A 27,771-nucleotide genomic window follows, 5' to 3' on the forward strand; every position below is an offset into this window, starting at 1 on the left:
ATGAAGCCGAATATCAACATAAGTACGGCGCTGCAGGACAATTAGACCCGAGCGATAGGTTCTGTTCTGTTCTGTTCTGTGAGTAGGGAACGATACTCACCGGCAATGACGTCAGTTAGGAAAAGAGCCTCTTCGCCACTGACCTCGATGTTCTTCAGAATAGCTTCGTAGCTGTCCTTTTCCTGCTTGGCGCCGATTTTGGTGTCGTAGTGACCGGCCAAATACTTTACCAGATCGCCCTGTTCACTGTGCTCGAAGAGCAACTTTTGCGCGTCGATACTCCCACTGGAGTAAATGTAGATTTTGCGTCCAGCTTGCGTCCACTGTTCGAATGCTTTCGAAACGTCTTCGTATACGCTAAAGGATGATAACGGAGCGAGTTGAAGAATGGTTGATGATACGTTTCTTATTGGTCTCGTAACGGTAAACGTTAATGCCTACCGGGTATTACTCTAAGGTGCAGAATGATAATACCGTTGCAAGCTATCGGATTGCGCAGATGCATGTTTTGCATTCACCAGAAATATATAAAAAACAAATGTTCTACTTACTGTCCCTTGATGGAACCATCTTTGTAGCCTTCGGCCCAAACTAGACCCTGTAGAGTTTTTAACGAGCCAGTTTTGCGATCGAGAGACATTTGCCATTCTACGTTCTTGACAATATCGGGAATGACATCTTCAGAATCCTATATGCAGAGGAAGAAAACGATAAAGAAAAATTTATTAACGATTGGTCGATGTGATAAAACAGAATGTAAGAAAATATGTATCAGACCTAACATAAAAAATTAACTTTTTTAGCGAGCTGGAAAGTAAATCTCGGCTCGACTCGTGTTCATGAACAAACAGTTCAAAAGACGGGTGGACCTGTTAAACTTTATTTATACCCTACTACTTGCATAACATTCCTATTTATATAGGAAATACACAGAAGATGTTACTGTTATGTGAGTAGTGGCGGTGTAGTAGTGACTTGCGAAAAACGATCAGGAAGCTATCAAATATCACATGGGTCAGATCTCCAATAATAATAAATCCCAACTTGCGAATGCTTTTGATATAATGTTGGAATAATGGTTTTGGAAGGTAAGCTTCGAATCTAGTTCCACTCTCGAAAGTTCAACATTAGCAACACGTTTAAGAAAAGTCTTTTCGATTCTATATGCATGTATGGGTTTTTGCTTCTAGAAAAATGTGATAACTGAACATTTGGAGCCTTATAGTGAGATTGTTAACTGCACCAATCTGTAAATCGGATAACTAGGTAAATCTTGTAGTCCTCAACTGATCTGACAGCCAGGAACATTTTCAAATCGTCCGCATAACAACTTGTTTCCAGGTGATATAACAAAACAAACATCGTTGAAGTACACGAGGAAAAGTAATAATAATAGGCCTAAATTACTTCCCTGTGGAACACTGGACTCGACTCAACTCGGTAGTGCCCAACTGTACCGAGAGGCTACCATTCGTTAAGTATGTTTAAAACCAGCGGACAAAATCGTTAGAAGCTCTAAGTCGGTTCAGCTGATATAGAAGAATTTGATGGTCTATGTGATCAAAAGCAGCTTTAAGATTAGCATAAACTGCATGAATTTGAGCACTATACTCCATGTGACGGAGACAGTTCTGCGTCCACCGGCTTTGCAGCTCGTAAGCGAAGCATGTGTTTGTCGGAATAATAATCCATAGTGGAATCGAAAAACAAGTTTCGTCGTTCTTAATTTATAGGTTTTACTAGGGTAACGAACCTATTTTGGACTCCATCAGCAGCTATACATAATTTGGCCACTTCCATTTGATTTTGCTGTAAGTGTCCAAATTATGTACAGCTGCTCTGCCCATAAATGGAAGACAGTCACATATGCAAAAACGTGCAGCGGCGAAAAACGCATTTGAAACCGCTACAATTTTTTCTTAAATATTGTGTAAATTTCGGAAACAAATCGTCCAAATCATCATAATATTTCTTGAATGTACATTATAGAATACTTTTACAAGCAATTTGTTCACAAGTGACCTACAATTTGTTCCAAAACTTATAAAAACTACCGAAGTTACTGATATGCGTTTATTTGTGCTTGAATAAGCAAGAATAAACGCATAACAGTCACACTCACAGCATGCCTTGATCCCTGCATTGCCGGTGAACCGGTGACTGCCGGTGGAGTATTTTCACGACCACGTGTGGTTGTTGTTTTGATAATTCACGTGCACGTTTAATTCAACTGTTTCAAATGTCTGTACTGAACTATTTGAAATTTGACGAGAGTAAGGATAACTCTGAAGATAAATTTCCAGTTCCTAGCATTTTCTGCTTTTATTTGTAATTTGTTATCGTGGGGTCGCATAAGAGGTTTTGTTCACCTCAGAAACTGGTTGCTTTCTTGTGTCAGGAACACTCCCAGAACGTGTCCGAGTGTGACCAATATGATCCTGGACATATTATATGACGACAAATGAACTATTCTGAGCTAGTTTTGCACTTTCGCGTACTTAGAGATGTCACATGTTGTATTTTAGTTCTATTCAGAAACTGATCCCTGTAGGGGTATCCGGAGCATTTCCGGATATGTGGTTAGATATGGTCAATGACGTCTTGAACACTTTATACAAATATCAATGGTCTAGTTTTGCAAATTCAAGTACTTAGAGGTGTCGTATAATGGAATTATTGTGATTCAAGGTGAGTCAAGTTCCATATATTCCGGAACTTGTTCCGACTATAGCTTCGGAACCGTGTATCCGCTCCAAATTTTCTTCAATAGTGTTCTTGTAGGCCATAAAATCTTTCGTTTGGTAGTTGTTGCAGTCAAATCGGTTCAGGAATTTCCTAAATCAAATGCTTATTCATATATTTTCACTACTGTGACTGTTATGCGTTTATTTGTAATATGGGACTGACATAGTTTAATATTTTTTTCAACATTTTGGGAACAAACATAACTTTTTTGTTTGAAATATTGAAAGAATAGGTAATTTAAAGATGATTCCCAGGCTTATCTAAAAAATGGTGAAAAGTCATATGGGACTGTTATGTGTTTATGGGCAGTGCTGACGGGGTCCAAAATACTTTGGTTACCCTAATCCTTCTCTGCTGAGCCCCTCTAAGGTCTACATCATTTTTAGTACCGCAAAATTCACCAAAATTACCAAAACTCTTTTATCTTTCAATATTTTTTCATCAAATTTGAGTTTTCCTGAAATTTTTTTCTTAATTCCTACAGATCGTGGCCATGTCACTTGATCTTGGAGTTATTCCGGTGTTTATTCTCATAACTTAGCGTAAAGCTATTGAAAAACGGGTTACTGTGCTGGTTTATTATGCGGGAGTTACGTCAGCTATGAAACCATTAACAGAGCAGCTCTTTTTACCCAAATTTCTCGAATATTTTCGAAAAAATACATGTTTTTAATACCCAAATTTCTCGAATATTTTCGAACAAACACATGTTGTTTGGGTGTTGGGCATGTATACTACACAACTAAGAATGCATAGGACCGAAAAAGCACATTTTGACCATTTTGGGTTTTACGTCAACTATGAATCCGTGGGCAGATTATGTCCCACTGGGAAAATGGAGGCATATTTGTCCCATTCCATATATTACTTCGGGTGGAATTCTATCAAATTGAATACATGATTGTAGTAGACATGTGCAATAGTAGCAAAACCCATTTTCAAACTTTGAGTGAGATTTTTTGTTATTTATCACTTGGTACATCCTGGGAGGAAGAACGAATGCTGGTGGCCGGTGTTTGAATGGTCTCATTTCCCCTATTCTTAAAAAAGGACGGCGACTCGAGAGTAAAAACTATCGAGGCATTACATTGCTAATTCTGCCTATTAGGCGCTTCCCCGTATTCTGTTCTGGAAACTGAGACGCGGAGTCCTTCGTCGGTGAGTACCAAGCTGGTTTTCATGAGGGTCTCTCCACGACGTTTTACTCTGCGTCAGTTGCTAAACAAGTTCTGACAGTACAACTTGCTGACTCATCATCTGTTTGTGGACTTTAAGACGGCGTACGATTCAGTCAAACGAAATGAGTTGCGGCAGATAATGCTAAAACATGGTTCTCCGATAAAACTAATTACGCTGCTTTGTGCGACGCTGCCTGAGTCAGCATATCGAGTGAGTCCTCAGCCGCTTTCGTACGTTGGATGAACTGAAGCAAGGGGATGCATTCTCTAACCTGCTATTCAACATTGCCTTGGATTGGAAGGTGTAATACGAAGAGCAAAAGTGGAAATGAATATCAAATCGGAAGCAGCTGGACTGGAAGATTGGGACTTACCATTAATGCCATCAAAACGAAGTACATGGTTGTTGACGGGTAACGTGGAAGTCCAAATGTTGGTGCTGAGGTGGAGTTGGATGGGGAACGACACTACTTTATGTTCATTGAGAAATTCATATATCTTGGTATGCTCGTGACATGTGACAACGATGTAAGCCGCGAAGTAAGACGACGAATCTCAGCCCCGAATCGGGGTTTCTACGGATTACGTAGCCAGCTGAACTACCGTAGTTTGCAAATTGGCGCAAAACTGGCGCTCTACAGAGCACTAATCCTCCTGGTGGTCCGGTACGGACATGAATCATAGACGTTAACGAAAGCCGACCGACGAGTGCTTGGGGTTTTTGAGCGTAAAATTCTGCGATCAATACTTCTTGGCAAAATGAAAAATAGAGTGTGGCGCAGACTCTGTCGAGGACGACGCTGCTGGTGTTCGAGGGGATGGGAGAACGGCAGCCCAAGACCGATAGTACTGGAGGACCATATTTCATTCGGCGAAGGATCGATATCGGACTATCACCGATAAGATAAAGATTTTTTTTGATCACGCAAAAAATTGAGATTTTTAGGAATTTTAACTTGAAGTTTAATCGTGAAACCCGAATCTATTCTTGCTTTTCATGTATACGTTAATATTTACCATGCAAAAACCTTCCAAAATAGTCAAAATCGAAATAATTTTTTTATACATTATACTTTGGAAGTACAAGTCAAGTACGTTCTTTTGTTTCGTGCAGAAAGCGTTAACACTCCGTACCCTCTTTGTTCGAGTTCTTTAGGCTGTAAAACCCAGAGGTAATTGATTTTATACAAAAAAAATTTTACTCAAGTTTAACAAATATTTTTTTGCCCCTCGATTTTTAAAGCCAATTTTGAAGGGCAGGGGGACAAAAACTTTAAAAATAATTTGCAATGGCCTAAATAAACATTGTCGGGCTGTCAGTATATTGTTAATAATGCCGGAGTTGATACTGTAAAAATATCCAGAGCGACCTCATCGTCTAAAAAGTTCAACTCAGAGCGAAACTAACTTCAACCTGAATGAAAAAACAAACGTTTTAACAGTCGTTAGGTTGGAACTAGGGCCTGGGTTGAAGCAAAAACAAAAACATGGCAGTACAGGTGATCTATGGCTTCCGATAAGGCATGGCACGATATTTAACGTTAACTACGTACTTGGAACAAATAGTATTTTGGAAAAGTTCATCGACACATTCCCATTTCGATTAACTTTTTCGAGATTCGATTGACAGCTTTAACGTTTCATTTCCAACAAACTAGAGATCTTCAGATAAGCCGATAAATAGTGACACTTACCCCAGCGGGAATTGGTACAACACCTTCGACCTCGGCTTTCTTGTCCTCTTCTGCTTGTTCGCGCAGTGCAGCCACCACAGTTTTGGTCGCATCATCATTCCAGTGAGCTTTTAGGTACTCCTCAACATTTTTCAATGCGTAGGGGAACAGAACTTCCTGTGAATAAAGTAAAGATAACAAAAAGAATACTATAAAATTGATTCGATACAGGTAAAATTCTTTTAAACTGTAGCAAATTCAAAGCATATGCCAAGCAAAAACGCGATTGTTTAAGAGGAAAACGTTCTGGAAATGGAAAACAATATTGTCTTACATATCTACTTGTTGTGTAGCGTCCACAAAATCGGAGAAGTTCTAAACCGTTTAATTTTTAAATTATGGTGCTGAACAAAAAAAGGTTGCATTGAAAATCGCCAACACCGGACCAGATATACCGCTTTTCCTTCGTTGCAACGAACACTAAATCTTCGACAAGAGTGGATAACGGAATTGGAACGAACATCGCTTTATACTTCAATATGTGTACTTCTTGCATTTTATTTTGTATTTTCGCCTTTTGCGAAAAAAAAACTGTGCCAATTGACAGATTAGCAGCCGCACACGCAAAGTAAACAGAATGAAGAAAAAGAATGAAACGACAGTTGGTTTCTCCGAACTTCTTTTTTCGGTCTCACGTCTCACCAACGGAAGCCAAACTTGTACCAAGTACAGTACCAGTTCGATTTACATGCACGTCTTATTTTTCTTTTGGTACAGTTCGATCTGCGATTTTGTCTTAAAATAAAGATCGGTTAGTGCGATCAAGCGAAAAAGGCGAGTTTCCGATAAAGTCCAATATGGCGACCACGGCCCGTTCTTCTTCTTTACAAAATCATATTTTAGTTGTTGCAAATTTAGGAAATACACCGGAATTTCGATTGTGGCATGGTTCAATTTTGGCACATTTTATAAGAGCATTGCAAGCCCTCCCTTTAAAATCGGTTTCAAAAATTAGGGCAGCAAAAAAAATTGTTGAAGATGAGCCATGTAAGGGTTTTTGGACGTTGTATAAATTTTTTCTATGGCAGTTTTAGAGCCCTTCTTCCTCTGAAAGGGGGCACTCCCATCCAAATTAAACACAAATTTCTGCATAATTCGAGAACTAATAAGGCAAATGAAACCAAATGTGGCATGTGTGGTTTTTAGGAGGCAAGATTTTTTTCTACGGTAGTTTGAGACCACTCCCCTTCTAAGAGGGAGGGCTCTCATAAAAATCAAACAAATCTTTGCTTAACTCAAAAACTAATCGAACTCGAGATATTTGTGACTCTTTCATAAAATATTCTACCTATAGTAACACTAGATGAATCAGAGCGAGACGGCCGCGACTCAGCCATGATATTGGCTATTCGGCTCTCCCATTGTTTCAGCTCACCTTTCAGCACACAAGTAGAGATTCCGCAGAATGGATCTGGACCTGGATTCCCATTTTTGACCCGTCTCGTCGGTATAGAAGTCGATTGAACCAATGCGTACACTAGGTCCCCCTCGTGAGGGTTCATTTACCGTGGATGAGAGGTACAGTTGGTTCTAGCTTCCATCCAATCACTGTTCATTTCTGCAGCTGGACCAACAGGTAGAAGATTCAGGATACTCAAGGGGCCGATTTTATCCCCGTCGAGTACTGTCTTTAATCGTAATATCGTATAACCGTTAGGGTGCTTTTCTTAGCCTCTAACTGTACATGTTGATTCAAGGGTAGCAAGTGGAGGATAGCCTCTAGATCCTTTGAAGGTGTGGTTTTCATTGCTCCAGTTATGGCCATTTAACATTTAATTTTAAGAAACTCTTCCAAAGGTTCCATAAACCTATAACCAAGTTTTCCCACTCAAAGCTAATGCGCATCAAAAAAGGTTCTGAACCAGTGTTCTGTGCCTGGTTCATTGAGCTTTCGGATGACCAATTGAGGGTTAAAATTTAATTTTTAGTTGAAGTCTTCGATATTGCAAGTTCTTAAGTCTTGAATTTTGAAAAAAGTTCGAAAATCTTTTTCCCTATTTTGTAAGCCCAAAATTCAACATGGGGCTGACGAAATCGGAACATTACTGTATACCCACCCAAAGGGCAGTGTTTGCCTTGCTAATTATTGATTCTAAGTGTGCATTCCAAAACAGTTTAGCGTCTTTCTTGGATTACTCCTAGATAGTCAACTTAGACGCTACGTTCGATTTCTTCTTCTCCAAGTGTAGAATGGATACAGTTTCAAAATGTCTTCATCGCATTTGCCATTGATATATAAGTATTATCAAAGGCCCCTTCGATATCGAGAAACGCGCCTATTGCTGTTTCTTTCGATGAAATTACCAGCTTGGTATGCAAACTGCTGTTTCGATAATGGATATCTAATAATCATGTGCTGCCGCTCTTCGCATAACATTTATATAGGTCCCATTTATATAGGAAACTCAATAGAAAATGTGACGGTTGTGCGAATAGCGGCAGTAATGTATTCATATAATATTTTTTCCATAGTTTTAAACAATACTGACGATAAAATGGTATTCGGCGAAATGTTATATAACCACGACGCATATTTAAATGCTATCAGCTTTAATTCATCAGACCTAGCAATGGGGGGAGTTGTTTTCTACTTTACTGTCAAGAAAAATCTAAAATTTGTATATTAGACTATCCATGATTTCATGGTTACGTAACTGGCAAAATGAATAATCTAAAGTTGAACTCCTCAGAAACTTGCAAACCTCGAGATCGTGACCAAGGTCATCCGATTTAATTTGTGACAACACAAAGTTTGTCGGGTCAGCTAGTAATCTGTAATTTCAAAAGCATGGTGGTGTACACGCATGAAGCCGAAATGGAGCTTTTTTGGTGCAATTCATTTCACGCATACAAACTGTGACTTCGCGGTTATCTCTTAAACAAAAAAAAGTTTTCAAAAAGACCCATGAATTGTAGAACAGAGAAAAAAGCATGGTATAAATTTTGTAAATTTCATCTAAGTCATATGTATAATGCAAAGAAACACGCCATGGAACAGGCGCTGCGATGATTGAATAGCGCTGGTTTTGTTTTGAATCTGGTAATCTGAAGTGGCTTAATGGACAAAATACGAGCTTCGTTTTGAATGTTGAATTCAATTTTAGGGAATTGAAGTTTGTGGTCTCTAATGGATTGATATTTTCAATTAACCTTCTCTATATTAGTTTACAACGTGTAGTCAACTGCTGAAGTTAGAAAAAATAGATCACTTGTGTGGCCATGGAACAGAGGGGGCTAATAGCGATGAATATTTCCAACAACGAGAGTTGTTTATTATCAGCTTTGGTATCTCTAGTTTACAGACCAAAACAAATTAAACAAAAGTCCGAGTAGATGAGCACAATAATGTTTCGATTCATTTTGGCCAACCTGATTTGATGTTTTTTGAATTATTTATTTTTTAGTTTTATTTGTTTCGTTAGACCATTACAAATATTTTATGAAGTTTTTGTCCTTCCGATGGGATGGCAAAAACGCAATAAGATTTTTTAACCACGCAAAAAACAAGATTTTTACGCATTTTTACTTAAAGTTTAATCGTCAAAACCAAATCTATTCTTGGTTTTCACACGCGGGAGGGCATTTTAGGCCCATTAAGCTATTGCTTCTCTTTTTTCGACTTGGGCCTAGTTCTAATGGAAGAACAGTTGGTTTTGATGTTCTTTTAACAAAAACAATAGATTATTTACGATTTTGAGCAAAAGGTTGTAACATGTTAAAGTTGTATATCGACAATGTATTTTAGTGAAAAGAAAAAGAAAATACCGTAAACGCTCCTAGTTCTGCGCATGGTGCCTAATTCTGCGCACCCGCCAACATTTCAGTGAAAACTTCCAAATTCCTGGAAATATCTTAATTAACACATCTAGGAAAATGTGTGTACGAAGAGCTATTAATTTCAGAATGCTATGACTTTTAAGGGCGATATGCAGTGCGCAGAATTAGGTACGTTTACGGTAGAATTTAGAAACAGGCCGAAAATACCCTCCCGTACCCTATGTTATTATTTTCCGTGCAAAAATCTACCAATACATATAGTCAAAATCGAAAGAATTTTTTTTGCCGATTTTCGGTAATAACATTCTTTGAACTGCCACTTCCGTTTCGTAGAAGAAGCGTTAACAATCCGTTCACTCATTTTTCTTCAGTTCTTCAGGCTTATAAAACCCACATATAATTGATCTTATATAAGAAAAACCGTTTTTGCCAACCGATTTAAAGCCAATTTTGAACGGGGGAGACAAAAACTTAAATATTTTGCAACGGCATTACTTTAAAAGACGCTATTTTCGATAAAAGCATTCTTCATAGTCATTGGTTTTATGCATTGATTAATCAATACTGCAACGCCACGACAGGCAATTGATTACACTACGTGATTTGTAGATGAGATGCTCTATGATAAACACAAAATATTTCCGCCTTTCGACGAAAATAAACAATGAACCAATTGTAAACTACGCTGTTTGCTTTCAAAATTGAGCTTTATCATTAAAATATGCAAACTTTTAGTTCTATTGGAGAATAAAGGCGACTATGATAGTATTAATATAACGGTTTACTGATGGCAAGGAACAAACCAGATAAAAACGAGCATCACAAAGCACATTGTATTTCGAATGAATTTAACACTACCACTTATTTCTGATATAATTCCGAAAAAAAGCAGCCAAATATGTATTATTTCATTTTCAGTAAACCGCCTGTAGCCAACATTTGATCGGACGTTTTTCTTCATAGTATACCCATATCTTCCCTTACTTTTGCTTACTGCAGCAGCTTCTCGTACAAAGCTTGATGACCTTGGAAAAGGAGTTTGCTCTGTTTTTGATGGTTTTCCTCTTGAGCAGGCAATACCAGGAATGGCAAAAAGGAAGAACAGAACACATTGTCGGACAGTGGGAAAGCAATAAATTATTTATACAAACGACGGGCACAAAGTTTGCCTTTCTGCGATTTCAACACAACGAAATAGCTCCGGGAACGGCTTCCTACTAGCACAAGCAATATACAAGATTTGGTGTATATTATCTGCTTTGAGTATCATTGGAGAGTCTGCATTTTTTTATTACTTTTTCAACCTTCTTTTTGTTCTCGTGTAAACACATATCTGACAGGCCCTCCTTTGCCGAATTAGAGTAGAGCCTTCACCTTAAAAATCGCTTCGCTAAGTTCTTGATCATGGCCTTAATACAACACGTTTTTTCACGATTTTTGACAGATTTTTCCAAACTATGGTAGCAATAATGGATAATGCACGGCACCCTAATTTCCTGCTATTTGGAACATAACAGCACATAAAAGAGAATAGCATATTTGCCGAACTCGATATCACATAACTTTTACCTCGATATAACGTAATTTTTAAAATCAATAAAAACAACTGAATTAACCTTAATTGTTGTGTGACATAAAGGGAGGCCATAAATCCAAAATGCCTGGAATGCCTGGGGGGGTTCTTCATCAAACTTGCCCTTGACATAAGGGAATCAGCACTGAAGGATTCACTAATGTTTATTTGAGCGTCTTAGCAGAATATTTAAAACGATAAAAAAGAAGATAACAAAAGTTATTTATATCCTTTAATCATAGTAGTAGAATTAAAGGATATAAATAACTTTTGTTTTCTTCTCTTTTTATCGACTGAAGGATTGACAGGAGGAAGGGGTTCATAGCTTCATAACATAAGGCCACAAACAAGGCCATAACTCCTGGACGGTTCTTCATCAAACTTGGCACACATGTTCCTTGGCAGAAGGAAATAAGAACTCAGGGGGTTGACAAAAGGGTAGGGAGCCATAACTCCGAAATGCCTGGATTATTCTTTATCAAACCTGGCACACATGTGCCTTGGCATTAGAGAATCAGCACTGGGAAATTGACAAAAGAGTGGAATCCCTAACAAGGAGGAGAGAGATCTAAATAAGTAAAAGGGATTGCGTTTCTCTTGTATTTAAACCGATTGTAGAAAAGAGGGGGGGGGGGTTCCCCCGAGGAAAAATATATGGTAAATAAACCTGTCTCGTTTCTATTATTGAATTGAGTTGTAAAATGTAGTATAGTGAAGAAGTGGAGATCACGAAAGCTCTGTCTAACACCGGTTGTCCTCAACCGCGCACCTACCATTAATTTTCCAACACAAATGAACCAATAGGAAGACAAATCTAGGACCATTAGTAGTTATCAAGTTATCAGGGTTCGAACCCATACATACAATGAAGCAAATTTTATCTTTCATTCCGCTGGCATTTAAGCACTGTCTCAAGATAGGTCTACAAAATCATTGCAGCATGACCTGGGCGTTCGCGGTAGTCGACAGAAGCTTTAAACCATAGAGTCGCACCCGCCTCCTAACCTTCAAAGACCAAAGAGTAATTCTGCGCACTAAAAGTATTTATAACGGGAATCCACTGCCAAATCCCAAAAACTGACCGGCAGAAATATTATTATTGTGAATTAAGTGTAATATGTCATACAATTTCACTTAATTTTCGCATCAGCTATCTTACATCTTGCCCGTTATCGTTGTAGAATGCTCCTTCGGCATCCACACCAGATCTGGTATCCCGCTTACATCCCCTTACCAACCCTAAGCCCCCGGCCGACCCAATCCGGCATTTTTCGGAGATATTTGTAATACCTGTGATAAAAAGGGATAAGCCCGAGAAACATTCAACCATTAATTATCAGAGATCTCCGTTCTGGCCTTATTCTTAAACGGAATAAAAGCACTTCGCTGTTCATTTACTGATTAGTTAAAAAGCTCTACACTACGTCAAGATTCAGTTTTAGGGGTGAATAACTGAAGGAGTTTCTATGAACTTAATGTCAGAGGACAAAGTTAGAGGTGATATCGATTTTGGACATAATTAACCTTCTGTCTGTACAAAAAAATACTTGCGTTGTCTGTACATTGGGGTCAATTTGACCCCAAAATTCAAACTGCTAAGCGAAAACTTGACTGTTAGATGTTACAGAAAGGTAATTGAATCGACTAAATGATAAAATTATAAATGGCGACTTGGCGTGGGGGACCTTTTACAAGGAGGGATTTTAGTAAAAAGTCGAAAAAATTGGATTTTTTCAGATTTGTTTGTATCACAAAATCCTTACCACCTAGAGCGATGCTTTCTTATACAAAAATATACGCGAACACTTAAACTTAGAGTTGCTTGTGGTTTTTTGCAGGATTTGATAGCTAGGTAGCGTTTATCTGGAAAAATCAATCTTTTTTGGCTGCAAATTTTTTGAGTTCTGCTAGTGTAAATCGTTCTTGTTCTCGCTAAAGTTGATTATACAGACAAGATACGAAGTGAACATAGTCCGGTGGTAGTACGAATTGTGTACGTGTACCATTTTAAAAATATTGGTTGCAGTTAAACAAGTAGATGACATTGCAAGTTGAAGCCGCCTCCGATAGTTGTGGTAACAGAGGTAGACAACAAATTTTGAAACAATATTTATACAAGACAACGCATGTATTTAATGCTACGCAGTATGACGAATGCAGCGTGTTATTTCCCCTCTTTCATTTATCGTAAAAAATAAGACTATGAGAATGTATGAGAATGACGTTCGTGCCAGGGATGTAGTCATTATATGACAAACAGTTTAGCACAGTATTTAATCACCAAGTGGCGCTAGAGGTCGTCGTCTTCGACATTAAGTCGCAAAATAAAACTAGTAACAATTATTCGCAATACTATATAGCCAAGTAATGTATCGGTTCAGCCAGGATGTATGTATGTAGGTTTTATCTGTCACAAGACCATGTTTACTGCAAATCTTTTCTATCTGTCCAATCTTTTCGCGAGCAAGAACAATTTACACGAGTAGAATTCAAAAAATTTAAGATAAAAAAACTTGATTATTCTCGAATTAACGCCACCTAGCGAGCAAATGCTGTAAAATGCCATATGTAACTCGACCTCGTGTTTGTGTATATTTTTGTATAAGTGACCATCGCTACCACCTAGTAAAGATTTCGTGATATAAACGTCACAAATTTGAAAAAATGCGATTTTTCCGACTTTTCATTACTAACTCTCCTTTTTTTCCATGTGTGGACTCATCACTGGGACCAGTATCGTTGATCTATTGTGATACCGCCCGGGTGTTTGCTGTATGACCTGCACTGCATTTCTTTTAGCTATAATCGCTATTAAATGAGCGATATGCTTATTAAATTTTATGAGTGCTTGTGTGTATTGGGGTTTACCCTTCGTTCAAAAGCTTGATCTACTTTACCCACATATTCCTCACTGCCAGTACTATCCCCTTATTATAGCCGTCCCTGGCGAGGACTCATTCGTACCTCTGACCAGTACACTAAACTGTGGGAGGGACATTTGCACTGTCAAGAGGCGTCAGAGGGTAAATATAGAATTCAGCATGAAGGAAGGGTAATTGGAGGGGCCTGAGAATAAACCCATGCTAAGTCACTTGACATTGAATGGCTAGATTCTACTAAGATTCGAACCCACGACCACTCGCTTGTCAAAGCAGACTCGATAACCTTGCGGCTACTGAGCTCCCCGAAAACCTCTCCCTGTAAATGGTCTTTCGCGCCAAGTCACCATTCATAATTTTATCATTTAGTCCATTAAATTACCTTTCTGAAGCATCTAAAAATTCGAAAATCCGTCATGTTTTCGCTGAAATATAGTAGTTTGAATTTTGGAGTCAAACTGACTCCAATGTGCAGACAATGTAAGTTTTTCAATGAAATTGTCGCAAAACGTAAGTTTTGGAAATTTTTTGATCGAAAAAGGCCATTGCAAATTAGTTTTAAGGTTTTTGCAACCCCCCTGGGAAATTGGCTTGAAAAATCGGGGGGCAAGAAATTTTTAGGATATAAGCTAATTTTTTTTATAATATCAATTGTCTATGGGCTCCCAGTGGCCCTCGAGATATGATGCTAGCCTAATAAGCCAGTCGTCACATGTTCGAATCCCGACTGGGAGAGGCTGTTAGAGTCCATAGGATCGTAGCAACTGGTCCTGCACTCTAACAGCTGGCTGCGAAGTCTGTCGTATATAAACAGAAGGTCAAGTTTCGATAATGGAATGTAGCACCTAGGCTTTGCTTTGTCTGTGGGCTCTATAGCCTGAAAAACTCGAAAAATGAGTGAACGAGTTGAGTTAATGCTTCTAGCACGAAATAGAAATTCAAACAGTGGAATTTCCGAAAATCGGCTAAAAAAATGTTTGTTGTTGTCTTTTTCTCGTAGATTTTTGCATGGAAAATATTAACGTATATATTAAAAGCAAGAATAGATTTTGTTTTCATGTTTAAACTTTTAGTAAAAATGCCTAAAATCCTGCTCGGTTAAAAAATTCTTTGTTTTTCTTCGTCTGCGCCCCCCCCCCCCCTTCAGTGGCCCAACACCGGAGGGACGAAAACTTTTTAAAATATTTGTAATGGCCTAACTTCTATAATAAAAGATCTCCGATAGACACACCTAATCGCGAAAGAAGTAGATTAATTCATTGAAAAATAAAAAAGTTATAGCTTCTCAAAATGACCTGGGGTCAAATTGACCCCTAGTGTACAGACAAAGAGTTAACGAAGAGAGGTCAGATTTTTACTAAATCTTTCTTATTCCATACTGTTATAAACAATGAAATACCAAATGTCCCGATTTGATGATGTCAACATTCTAATGGAAATAAAAAAATTGACTCAACTGGACTCCAATTCGTCAGAAAATCCATCCCCCACTAAATGATGAACGTCATTATTGAATAATCCCATACATGAATAATTTTTTTACTTCATTTGAATGCCCTATCCTTCCTATTTACCATATCTCGCGCAACACATAGGCCCTATATAGCGTTTCATTCGCGGCGTTTTATTTCGCGTACCTTAGCCCTTTTCACATGTAGCTCTTGAATATGGTTTGCCGATGTTCGGTGTATACATTCAATTGGCAAACTCTACAATATCTGGGACTAACACATGAACCTTATTACTTATAACGCGTTCAAATTTCTGAGCAACTTGTTGCTCCTTCGTATTTGGAGTTGCCTAGTCCTTTAGGTTTATTATCTATCACATAATCAAGCGCATCCTATGTAAAAAGCGAATGCTCTCGTGTTTTAACTTTAGTTCGGGATATTCCAAAGTTTTCATATTATTTACCTGATATTCTAATGGTTTTGGCAGTATTTTATCGGGCTGATATGCTTCGTCGAAACTGCAAATTTTGTTGCAGAATTTGCGCTTTCCCTTGCGGGCAGAAGATCGTAAGGCCTTTGCATAAGCTTTTCGTGCCCGTCTAAAAGGTTCTACTCCATCTATCCTACGTCTATTCCAAGCTTTTCTACACTCCTTGCGTAGTTCGGCAAGATTGGGATTCCAAAACTGAGTCCGTTTGGCCACCTTAGCAGTTTCGAGCGAATAAACCTTCTCAAAATCTTCCATAACTAAAGGTGTTGTGACATCGTCAGCCACATCCAACTCGATTTGCGACTCAAGCGATTCGTCAATTTCCTGCAAAAAATACTACTATTACACGAAAATATGCCTTCAATCTGGTAAGACAGGCTTTTTCTAGTACCACTTTCCCAACATTGGTGCTGTATGCGGAAAAAGTCAATAACATTCACGCAACACACAGCAATTATATAAGTACCTATATAGTTAGCACAACTTCAGTTATTATTCAATGGAAGAGTAATTTAGAAGACTATTTTCCAATAAAAATTGGTGATACGTACTTTTTTTTTTGGGTTATCCAACTGGTCGCTTAATAGCGTATAAAACTCTGCGCTGGGCCCTTTTGTGATGTAAACAAAGCGTCAGGGAGACCTCAAACATCAGTTCTACCTGACGAGACAGGCACTGGCGCCCACTAAAACACAGGTAGAGCCCCAAGCATAGCCGTCACGCCTATACCCGCAGGCGGAGGCGTTTCGGCCCTGCGCGGACTCCACGAACTGACTCTAAGATCTCTCTGCCAAAGGCCGGAATGTCATATTTTAAATATAATGATGATGATGACGATGATGATGATAATGATGATGATGAGAAGAAAAATAATAGATCGAATTTGTAAATGTGCTTTGAACTTTTTGTACCACTCGAGTTGCAATATGTGGTATAGTGAAGAAGTGGAGGATTCGTCAGCCCCGCCTGACACCGGTCTTCAACCGCGCGCCCGCTTTCAGTTTTCCAACACAAACAACCACAAATGAACCAATAGGTAAGACAAATTTCGGAGCATTAGTGGTTATCAACTTATCAGGGCAAATTTAATCTTTCATCCCCTTAGCATTCACAGTGCATTCCCACTATACAAAGCAAATTGAGCGCAGCACAAGCTGGACGTTCGCGGTAGTCGACAGAAGCTTCAAAATATAGAGACTCGCCCGCCTTCCAACCCTCGAGACCAAAGTGCTGTAAATCTCTGGGCTTAAACAGAGCCCGCGGGCGGCCATCAGAGCTCAGGACAGCCACGAGGCCAGTGCAAAAATCCTACTCTATCTAGCAGCACAGCCTAGCCGAAACTCGAACACGCGACACGAATTGACTTAATTTTCCCATCTGCTACCTAAGAAGTGCTATTACCCGTAATCATTACAGAGTGGTCCTTCGGCATCCAATCGGATCTGGTATCCCGCTTAGATCCCCTTACTAACCCTAAGCCCTCGACCAACTCAATCAATCCGACATTTTTCGGAGATATTTGTGACAGTTGTGATAAATAGGGATGAATCCCAGAAAACTTCATCTATTGTCAGAGATCCCCATACTGGCCTTATTCTTAAGCGGAATAAAAGCACTTTCTGAAGAACGCAACAATCACATTTGGTAAATTTTTACCCCGAGTCCCACTTGAAATCACAAAAGTATTTTGATATATACCCACATTCAGAAGTAAACGTGACCGCTGTTCATTTACTGATTAGTTAAAAAGCCCTACACCACGACAAGGTTCAGTTTTATCGTAGGGAATAAAAATTGGTGATACGTACTTGCATCACTAATGAACCATTTTAGAAGTAAAATAAAAAATCGATAAAAATCATCATTTAAAATTTGTCTCTCAGTACCGGACACTTAACAGAAATCACAAAATAAACCAATTCAGGCTTATATTTCTGAAATATACCGTACGGTCGCCATCTACCGCTTATTTAAAAACGATTCTAGCTTAGTTTGTCCATAGCAAATCTAAATTGAGGTTCATCGAAACCCAATTTGCGTCATTAGATACAGAAAACAATTGTGTTAACAAGAAAAATTTACTTGGTTTCTAAATATTTCATTAATGACTTTTTTTTAAAGTAATGCAATCTCATGACCCGTTTTACCGCTCACTTGAAATATGATGATCCATTTACCGCCCATATGGGTGCCATTGGTGCCGCTTAATTTTTTACTGTTGCCAAATAAATAAAACCCGCGTCTTGACCCTTGTTTTGGGTTTGGCATTTATAGCAGAATAGAGCGCTAATATAAATACTGTTGACTTATTTCATGTTATGTAGAAGAATAGTTTCTAAATAACCATTACCAAAGCAACAAGTTCGCATGAGCTAATAATTCATTTAGTCATTTGCACTTGGCCTTAATAAAAACGCGATCAAAATGGCATTTTTCGCTCCTCATTATAAACGATATTTATTTTGGAAATGAGCTTTTATGAATATAGTGGAAATTTATGTTTAATTCGTATCATTAAACCTTTTTTTTTTTTCTTTTTTCGGGTTATCCAACTGGTCGCTTAAGGCGGAACCGAAAGTGGCTCACGTTATTGTGTTAGTGCGACAAACACTGTACTGTACATCTCATGTGTTCGTTAAAATCCTAAACGTTTATTTGAATATTGCATTAGTATTGGTAATATATGTCAAATAGCGGAGCTTGCAAACATAAACAGCTGATTCGCAGCCAACCGCACTGACTACAAACATCCCGAAAAAGGGTTTGTTTTCTTTATCAAGGTATTCCGATTCAATCAAAATTAACAGCAGCAACTGAATAATGCGTAGGATCACTAGGATGTTTAATTAATCCTCTTGCATCGGATTGCGTTTTTGATTCCTGCGTTTGCAAACAAAACTGTTTACTTCAGTCTAAGCTCATCGATGCGGCGAAAGTTGAAAGCTCTTTAAAAGCTCATTGATGTGACGAAAGTTTGATACTGTGTTGCTGCTTTTTCGGAAATCGCTAGTTCAACGAAATATGTGCGTAACCAAATATCTATTAACTAATTCTAGCCATTTATCCAACCATCTTTGAGCCACTTTCGGTTTCCCCTTAATAGCGTATAACACTCTGCGCTGGGCCCTTTTGTGATGTCAACAAAGCGTCAAGAAGACCTCAAACATCAGTTCTACCTGACGAGACAGGCAATGTCACCCACTAAAACACAGGTAGAGCCTCAAGCATAGCTATCGCGCCTATGTCCGCAGGCGGAGACGGTCTGGCCCTGCGCGGACTCCACGAACTGATTCTAAGGCTGTGAACCATTTCGCGAAATTTTTAACTTTTTAGTTAAAATTTGACAGTTCGATGGCTATTTCTCCGCGAGTGGTTAAAATCCGTTCAGATTGCGAACCATTTCATATTTGACAGATTGATAGTTGTTTTACTCAATGAGAGGTATATATAAGGTATATATAAGGCAATATAAGGTGAGGATGAAAATATGTTTTTATAACAGCGAATTTATTTATTCAGTCCAGGTTGGAATTGGTTGAATTATTGGTGTTCATTTGCTCCTATTTCATAGATAAAATTTATCTCATTTATAAGGTGAGGATGAAAATATGTTTTTATAACAGCGAATTTATTTATTCAGTCCAGGTTGGAATTGGTTGAATTGTTGGTGTTCATTTGCTCCTATTTCATAGATAAAATTTATCTCATTTAATTTCGGGTTGAATAAACAAATTTGTTATAAGTTAAACATCCATACATTGGTAAAAAAATTCAAGGAAAAATCAGTGAAACACATCGAAGCTCTTTCCTCACCTGTGGCATATCTCATTGGCTCTCAGAACTTGGTTAAAACTAACCATGCTCCCGAGCATTTTCAAAAAACCATCGTACTGTCAAATTTTAACAAAAAAAAAAGATTTAAAGTTAAAATTTAAGTTAAAAATTTCGCGAAATGGTTCACAGCCTAAATAGAATGATGATGAGAAGAAAAATGATAGATCGAATTAGTAAATGTGCTTTGCTCTGAATTTTTTGTATTACCTACTTGAGTTGAAAAATGTAATATAGTGAAGAAGTGGAGGATTCGTCAGCCCCGCTAACACCGGTCCTCAACCGCGCGCCCGCTTCAATTTTCCAACACAAACAACCACAAATGAACTAATAGGAAAGACAAATTTCGGAGCATTAGTGGTCATCAACTTATCAGGGTAAATTTAATCTTTCACACCCCCAGCATTTATGCACTGTCCCAAGATACAAAGTAAATTGAGTGCAGTCCTGGACGTTCGCGGTAGTCGACAGAAGCTTTAAAATATAGCGACACACCCGCCTTCCAACCCTCTAGACAAAAGAGTTAGTGCAGTAAAACTGTGGGCTTAAACGTCTCTCTAAGACTCGACCCTTCTTTATCGACAGGCCTCACGAACGACTATCAGAGTACAGGACAGCCACGGGGCCAGTGCAAAAATCCTACTGACTATATGTATCTAGCAGCACCACCTAGCCGAGATTCGAATATATGACGACTGGTTTGTTAGACCAGCACCATACCTCGAAGCTAACTGGGCGGTGTCAATCACCACAATAGTGAGTGCTCAAAATTTAAAAACCGTTCCTTTCCTTTTTGGTATCACCTATGAGAGCAACACAAGTGTCCGCACTGTCTTGTTGCTAAAATGACTTCTGAATACTGTTTTTAGTTTTGAAAATGCCCCACAATTCGAAATAGTTCACAAATGTTATGAACGTTCACTAAAGGTGATCCTAGTATTCATTCCACGGCATTAATTGCTATACCGGTTGTTACGGTAAAAAGGCAACCGACAATGCGAGAAAAGTATTGGAAGAACAGGTTCGGCAAATGCTATTTATAGATCACACAAAACTACGGTCTACGGCGACGAGCATAGTCACGCGGTCGTTGGTCCGTACTATTGCCCCTTTTCATCGTGAGGCACTTTCCATGCAGCCCAACATCGTTTTTGCACACAATTTCAATCTGATGCTGGAGTGCACGATATGGAGGCGGGTATCTGCCCTTTTCTTCAGATTAGTTCAGTCTTTGAGTTAAAAAAAATAATTCCGCGCTTCTAGACATGTATAATATTACAGTATGTATTATACACCTTTCCTTGACCTGAGTAAAAGCAATGTAGCTGATAGGTTTTCGTCATATTATTGATAATAAATTACAAATTACATCACTATATTGGAAGTCGCAACGATTCACTAAGCAGGCAATTATAAACCTAAAAAATATTATAATAACAAGTCGAGTAGGTAGTTTCTTGTAAACTGTTGCAACCAAAAGTCGGTTTCTTAATTTGTGATCCCCGTTTATTTCTGAACTTCCGGTTTCAAATTTAATACTTGGACTCGCGGCGTGTTTGAGACATACAGTTGTAAACATTCAAATCTGACAATTAGATAGACTATATAATACCGTTTTTGGTTTAGGTCCAACCTAGGTTCGCTCTAGTTTCAATCGAACAGCTCAAAAAACGTTTGTTTCTTCACTCAGGTTGAACTTAGTTTTGCTCTGGGTTGCACTTTTTAGACAACGGGTTCGCACTGGTTTTTTTTACATAGTTTTAACCCCTATAAGCAATACTGACAACCCGAAAACGTTTGTTTATTCTTTCGAAAATGTTTGTTTATTCAGTGGTCGGGTTGGAACTAACCCAGATTAAATAGCAAAAACGGTATAAGAGATGTAGCAAACGCCTCCCATAGTTTCATGCTAGAATACGGTATGCATTAATAATTCATTTTCTCCCGAAACTTACTATAAACCAAAATAGCATTAGGAATATTTGAACGCAAGTTCCAGTTTACTTGCAAGTGATAAATACAACGGAAGGCACGTTCTGCTTTTTAGGAAACCAATACTACTACTACTACCAAAACCGGTGTCGATTATCCAGCGAAAATAAAATTCCCTGACATTTCCAGATGTATTTCGAAAAAATCCAGACGCAAAATATCTCGTTAATATCTCTTTTTAAGGTGTTCATTTGACTTAATTGGTTGTTTACTCTTGAATTATTATTTGCCTGAGCAGCTATTTCGATGTTATCAAAATATGATGAAATAATTGTTTATCAGGAATTTTTAACGAACAACGATGAATTAAGCAACGCAACATCGTTGTATTATTTGCTTGTATTCGACCTACTTGCAGCAAACTTTTGATATTCAGGAAAACTTCGGATTTGCAACTCGACCGATTCTCTGCACGTAGTCAAGTTTCAAAGACACGACTGTTGTTAAGGGGGACCCTATACTCCAGAAGGTCGAAATATAATCGATTTTCGTCAATTTTTTTCGGATGCTTGGATTAAAGTTACGTGTTGAGGTATTTTGGCTATTGGTTAAGGTATATTTGAAGATATATTTTATATATTTTGGATATAAGAATATTGATTATTATGGTGGTGGCAACTGAGTGCGTGGATGCTTTTCAGAAAACAGTTCCTTGCTGGCGGTACGTGCCGGAGTATCGGAGAACGAATTTCAAGGATGATTTTGAAGCTTTAGGTCAATGCCTAAATTATTACCTAGCGGTTTTTGAAAATTCGAAAAATTACCAAAATGGCGGCAATTTTCCAAAAGGCTTTTTTTATCAAAAATCTCCAAGTTCATAAAAACTTAAAAAAATGGGATTTAAAAAAACAGCTACATAACAATTTAGATAATTCATTAGGCCATTACAAATTTTTAAAAAAGTGTTTGTCCCTTCGGTGTTGGGCCACTGAAGGGGGGGAGGGGGTAAAAAAAACAGAGATTTTTTTAATCGAGCAAAAAAATTAATTGTTTTTCAGTTCAAAAAACGTACCCAAGTAGCACACGTTGTCACAATTGAGTCGCAGCGGCTGATATGCGACAAATTTAAATGTAAAACTTCGGTTATAGTAACCTAAAATATAACAGTTGTGTAACCGAAATAGCGCAACTTATGTAACTAAATCTGGTTGCATTAACAGTTACTCAATAACCAATATGTAACATGTATAGTTACAAAATGGTTACTATTGAAGTTACACATAAACTGTAAATTGACTTTCAATTGGTGGCAAATTAGTTATCTTGTAACTTTTATTGCATAGCGAAAATGTAGCAGGTTTATTATTTCAATCTATGGCTGTCAACGTCAAGCAGTAAATTTAACTGTTGAATATAGAAGAGTGTATAAATTATTATTTCAACACAAATTTTAATGCAGTTTCAAATTTATGGTGAAATGCATGATTCTAGCTTTGAAAAATTCACGCGCTCTTATTTAATATAGCTTTTCGTTACTTACTTCTTTGAAAAATTGATGTTTTGTAAATCAAATATAAAAATTTGAATTTTAATTTTTTGATTTTTTAAATTTATTCTTAGCAATAATGAATTAGTGGAGCATTCACCTAGAAACCATTAAAAATCAAGTTGTTTTCGCTATCACTTCTATCACAGTAAAATTCATAGCCATTTTGCCTTTGGTTCTAACTACTACACCATCGTCCTTGAAGTTTTGTATCGTTTTCGGCATATTGCATGAAATGATTTTAAGCAGCCATTGTTCATTGTTCACATTGTTGATATCGGGAAAAGGTATTTTTTTAGTGATTGTTGTGAAAAGAAAGTGTTAATTTAATATCAAAGAATAGTTTCAGTTTGAATAAAACAGTTACCACTAGTGTTAATCATAGAAGGTTACATTTCAGTTACATTCTAGTTGTACGTAACCTTAGCCTTCGACCTGGTTACGGTATCGGTTATACGGTAACCAATATTAAATCTGTTGTAGTCACTTATTTCTTATGTCGTCATTTCTAAGTTACACTGTAACCTATTTTCATTGCCGGTTTCGTTTCGATGTAACTTGATCGTTTTGACGTTTGAGAATAATCATCATTTGTTTACTTAATACCAATGTCTGGGCGGAGAAGATTCCAAGTACCATCAATTAAGTAAATAAACGCATTTACAAGAGCATTTCACAACCCGTGTACCAATTGTTTATCTTTACCATTAGCAATATTCTTCAGGTCTAGTTTTTCCTTAATCCGTTGTGTTTACAAGGAACAGTGAACAAATTGTTGCGAAAATGTTACTAGCCGACTTTTTTTGACTTCGTAACTGCTCGTAACGGAAAATTAACTGTTTTGCGACCAGCAAGTTGATGACAGTTTGGAAAAAGGTTTCATTTGTGTCACTTGATAACTATTTGGTAACTCGTAACTGAAAGGTGACTGTTTTGCGACGACCAAGTTGTTGACAGTTCGAAAAAAAGGTTTCAATTTGGTCATTTGGTAACTACCTGGTAACTTTTTGAGATTTTTGTCACTAGAAAACTAAAAAGTAACTATTTTTAATTTTATGTAACCTAACACGTTACAAGTATCCTAAATGTAACTACTGTGCAACCTTTTTGTATTTTTTTATTTTTATGATTAGTTACAAGTGCTACTTGGGTATTGATAATGTTTTACGCTACCCTTACACTTAACTGCTGCAAAGCAAAGCAAAACCTGGGTGCTAATTCCGTTATCGAAATTTGACCTTCTGTTTTTATGCGACAGACTTCGCAACCAGCTGTTAGAATACAGGACAGTGCGGGGTCAGTGCTACGATCCTATTGACTTCAAACAGTCTCTCCCAGCCGAGATTCGAGCATACGACGACTGGCTCATTAGACCAGCGTCTTACCTCGAGGCCAAATGGGAGGCTGAGCATCATTGCCCCACTTACAAATACCTCATTGGTTTTAGATTTATTTTCACTTAGCTCGAACTGCAAACCCGTCATTTCACTTCGCATGAACTGTAAACTGAAAGCCTGAAATTATGAAGAGATTCACAGTCTTTATTTTTCGGAAGCGAAAATGTACGCTCTTTCGCTTGCTTCTATTTTCACTTCGCTTGGAACTGTGTACCTACTGTGTTTTAGACTAAATCAGAATTCTTTGTAAAAAAAAACCATGCAAAAAATAAACCGTGTTATTTCGAAAAACCGCGCAGTCGTGCAAAAAAAATTCGTGCAAAAAAGAATTGGGTGTATGCGCTATGTATGTCAACATCCACCAGCCTGATGTCACCTTCCGTACAAAATAAGCAAGTTTCTGTACACAACTTTTGATTTAAAGATCTGATTAATGTCGAAGAATCCAAAAGATATTGATATTGAAAATTTGTGTAAATGTTACTCCATAACTTTTCTGTACATTTTCTTCCCATGCCAAAAATTGCTGACTTCAAATGAAATTCCCCGACTTTTCCATGTCGAAACGAATTTCCCTGATATTTCCAGGTTTTCCCTGATTTTCCAGGTAATCGACACCATGTAGTACTACTACTAATACTAAGTCCTATTATATTTTTACCTATCTTTTTTTTTTTAATTTGGAGTCAACGTCAAACAGAATGTTGCGTCAACGTGTTATTCTAACAGTTATCTAAAGGGTTTACTGTCATCCACCTCACGAGATAAGAACTATAGCAATGTTTTGTATTTGAAACTGTTCAAAGTTTAAACAGCGAATATAAGTTGCTATGAAAGATATAAATTGTATTAGAAAATAAGTTTTTTGTCGGCTCGTCTACGATACGACTTAACATATCTTTTTTTAAAATGTGATTTTAACTCAGAGGGTAATTCACCATTGACATAACTTATAACATATAGTGGGTTTCAAGGTTATATATGCTATTTGCACGAGGTAAATAACTTTTGCCACTTGATCGGAAAAGGGTTCTAGTTTTTACTGCGGTAAAACTAGTTGATACAGAAAGACATACAATACATAAAAATTCGTTTTGTAATTGGTCTAAGCTACTGAAAGCAAAGCAAAGCAAAACCGTGGTGCTACATTCCATTTTCGGAACTTAATCCGTTACTTATTCGACAAACTTCGTCTGTCAGCTGTTGAAGTACACGACATTACGGCACTAATGCTAAAATCCAGTTGACTTCTACAAATTTTTCCTAACTGAAATTCAAACATGCGACGACTGCGTCGTACCTCGAGGCTAACTGGGAGCAGCTAAGCTACATTTTGTGTTGATGAAAATAGAGCAATATTACCAGACAAACAGCGCAAACTATTGAAATAATTCGACCAAATAGAAAGTTTTGAAAGACATGGGTGTTCATTTATAAATCCGAATTTAATCGAAAATAATAAAGCTGCAACATTACAAGGTATTTTTTCAAGTTATCGGCAACCCTGCAATCATAGTTAACACGCAAGACTCCCGCTTCCTCTTCTAACAACCATGCTTCTTCTTTGTATGTGCACACGGTGCATAAGCAAAAAAGCTCTCGTAAAACGCCGGTTGCCGGAAAGAAAGCGTTTGTCCCGAGAAATTGGACCTGGATTATCATGATTCTTCCAGCATATTTATTTCATGCGAAAACACTTTCAAGGCCAAGCGTAGCTAGCGGAAGAAACGATCAACCATTTTGTGGTACACGGCTACAGGGTAGGGGACGCTGTAGTCTCGACGTGAGCTGAAGAGCAAACGTTTGCTAGCCTTTTAGCGGCGGAGTCGGAGCCCCAAACCGATCGATGACACCCCACAGTCAAGAGTGGAGAAATCGGTGGTTGAGATAGAGCAAAAAAACAGTCGCTATTCGTCCATTTTTCTTGTAACACTTCTTCTGTGCGAACCACATTGAAATATATATGTTCCTTGCAACAAATTGCAATTTACAAAAATTTTCTAAGACAGAACGGAAATATTCTTCGAACATGAGAAAAGCACAAGGAAAGAAAACGAAGTTTCCGCATATCCAAACTATTAAAAAAATAAGTACTAAATACTAATTGGAAGAGCCTAACTTACCTTTACAAAACCTACTGAGGATGTAGTACCTTCAATGTCGCAAATGATCGATTTTGCGGCGAGTACTTTTTCATCGAAACTGACGGCTGCCATCTTTTTTTCACCCTTCACAGTTAGGTACTGCTAAAATTCACTGAAAACTCCGTTGGTAAATTTCACCGGAAGTAAAAAAATCGATAACTTATAAGACGGGTTTTTAACGCTAGTCTTACGGAAAACGAGAATCTTCTTGTCAGGAGAGTTCAAAAACTCTTTTTGCAGAAACAGGGCTAATTTGTGCACTCACACCACGAGTCAGAGAAAAAAATACGTGCGGAACGAGACTTGCGAGGACTAGACGCTGAACCGGCCGATAGCTTTCTAAAGACTGAGAACGCCGCGCAAGCATCAGTTAACGAAGCCCACCGGCACTGTTGCAAAAGTGAAAAAACCGGTCGAAAACAGTGATGTCAACTAATAGTTTATTTTCAATTTGAAATTTTTTTAATAACTTGAACTTACTAAAGATTTTCAGATCTTTGTAAAACCCAGAAATAAATATTAAAAATAGTTTTTATTTAATAGAGAACAAATTCAAAAACGCTATTTACTTACGGAATCATAAGTTTAAGGCGAGAATGTAAAAACGGCGAATTTTCTTTTATGCTTGGCATCTCTAAAAGTACTCACTAACACACTGACATTAGGTCAAAGCTCGCTGAAAATACCGCGTATTTGTACAATGTGCGTATATAAACTGTATTGCTGTTGCGCGGATGAGAGAGAAACTAAAATTATTTCTCGATATCTATATTGCTATCTCACATAATGAGCATATTTTTAGCACAGGGAGATTTAATACGTGTGCGTCAATGAAATAATGCAGGTGTGGTAGAACTACACTGATAAAAATAGACACGGCGTTACCAAAAGATTTTACACATGAATTTCAACGTGCAAATTTGGATAATCTTGTTTCATATGTCAATCGTTCGGGTATCAAAAGTGTTTCCCTTCAATTTAACGTGAAATAAAATATTTCATATAGAAAACACGTTAAACAACCATGCTTTTCCAACAAACCTTCAATCAACATGGTAGTCACTGCTTTAGCACCGCAAATCAACGTGTTTTACC

The 27,771-nt window shown here is 37.8% G+C and overlaps 1 protein-coding gene across 1 annotated transcript in view; it reads right to left on the reverse strand.

The window, feature by feature from the left end:
- The window catches only part of LOC128739218 (enolase-phosphatase E1), a 33,971-nt gene extending 6,963 nt beyond the window's left edge, over window positions 1-27,008 (reverse strand). The window contains exons 1-4 of the mRNA XM_053834674.1: window positions 26,656-27,008; window positions 5,618-5,773; window positions 552-688; window positions 101-357 (exon numbers count right to left, since the gene is read on the reverse strand). Of these exons, the coding sequence (XP_053690649.1) occupies window positions 101-357; window positions 552-688; window positions 5,618-5,773; window positions 26,656-26,748 (643 nt within the window). The 5' untranslated portion in view covers window positions 26,749-27,008. The remainder of the gene's footprint in view (window positions 1-100; window positions 358-551; window positions 689-5,617; window positions 5,774-26,655) is intronic.
- Between the last annotated feature and the right edge of the window lie 763 nt (window positions 27,009-27,771).

Source organism: Sabethes cyaneus, chromosome 1 (genome assembly GCF_943734655.1).
Source record: "Sabethes cyaneus chromosome 1, idSabCyanKW18_F2, whole genome shotgun sequence".
Classification (NCBI taxonomy): domain Eukaryota; kingdom Metazoa; phylum Arthropoda; class Insecta; order Diptera; family Culicidae; genus Sabethes; species Sabethes cyaneus.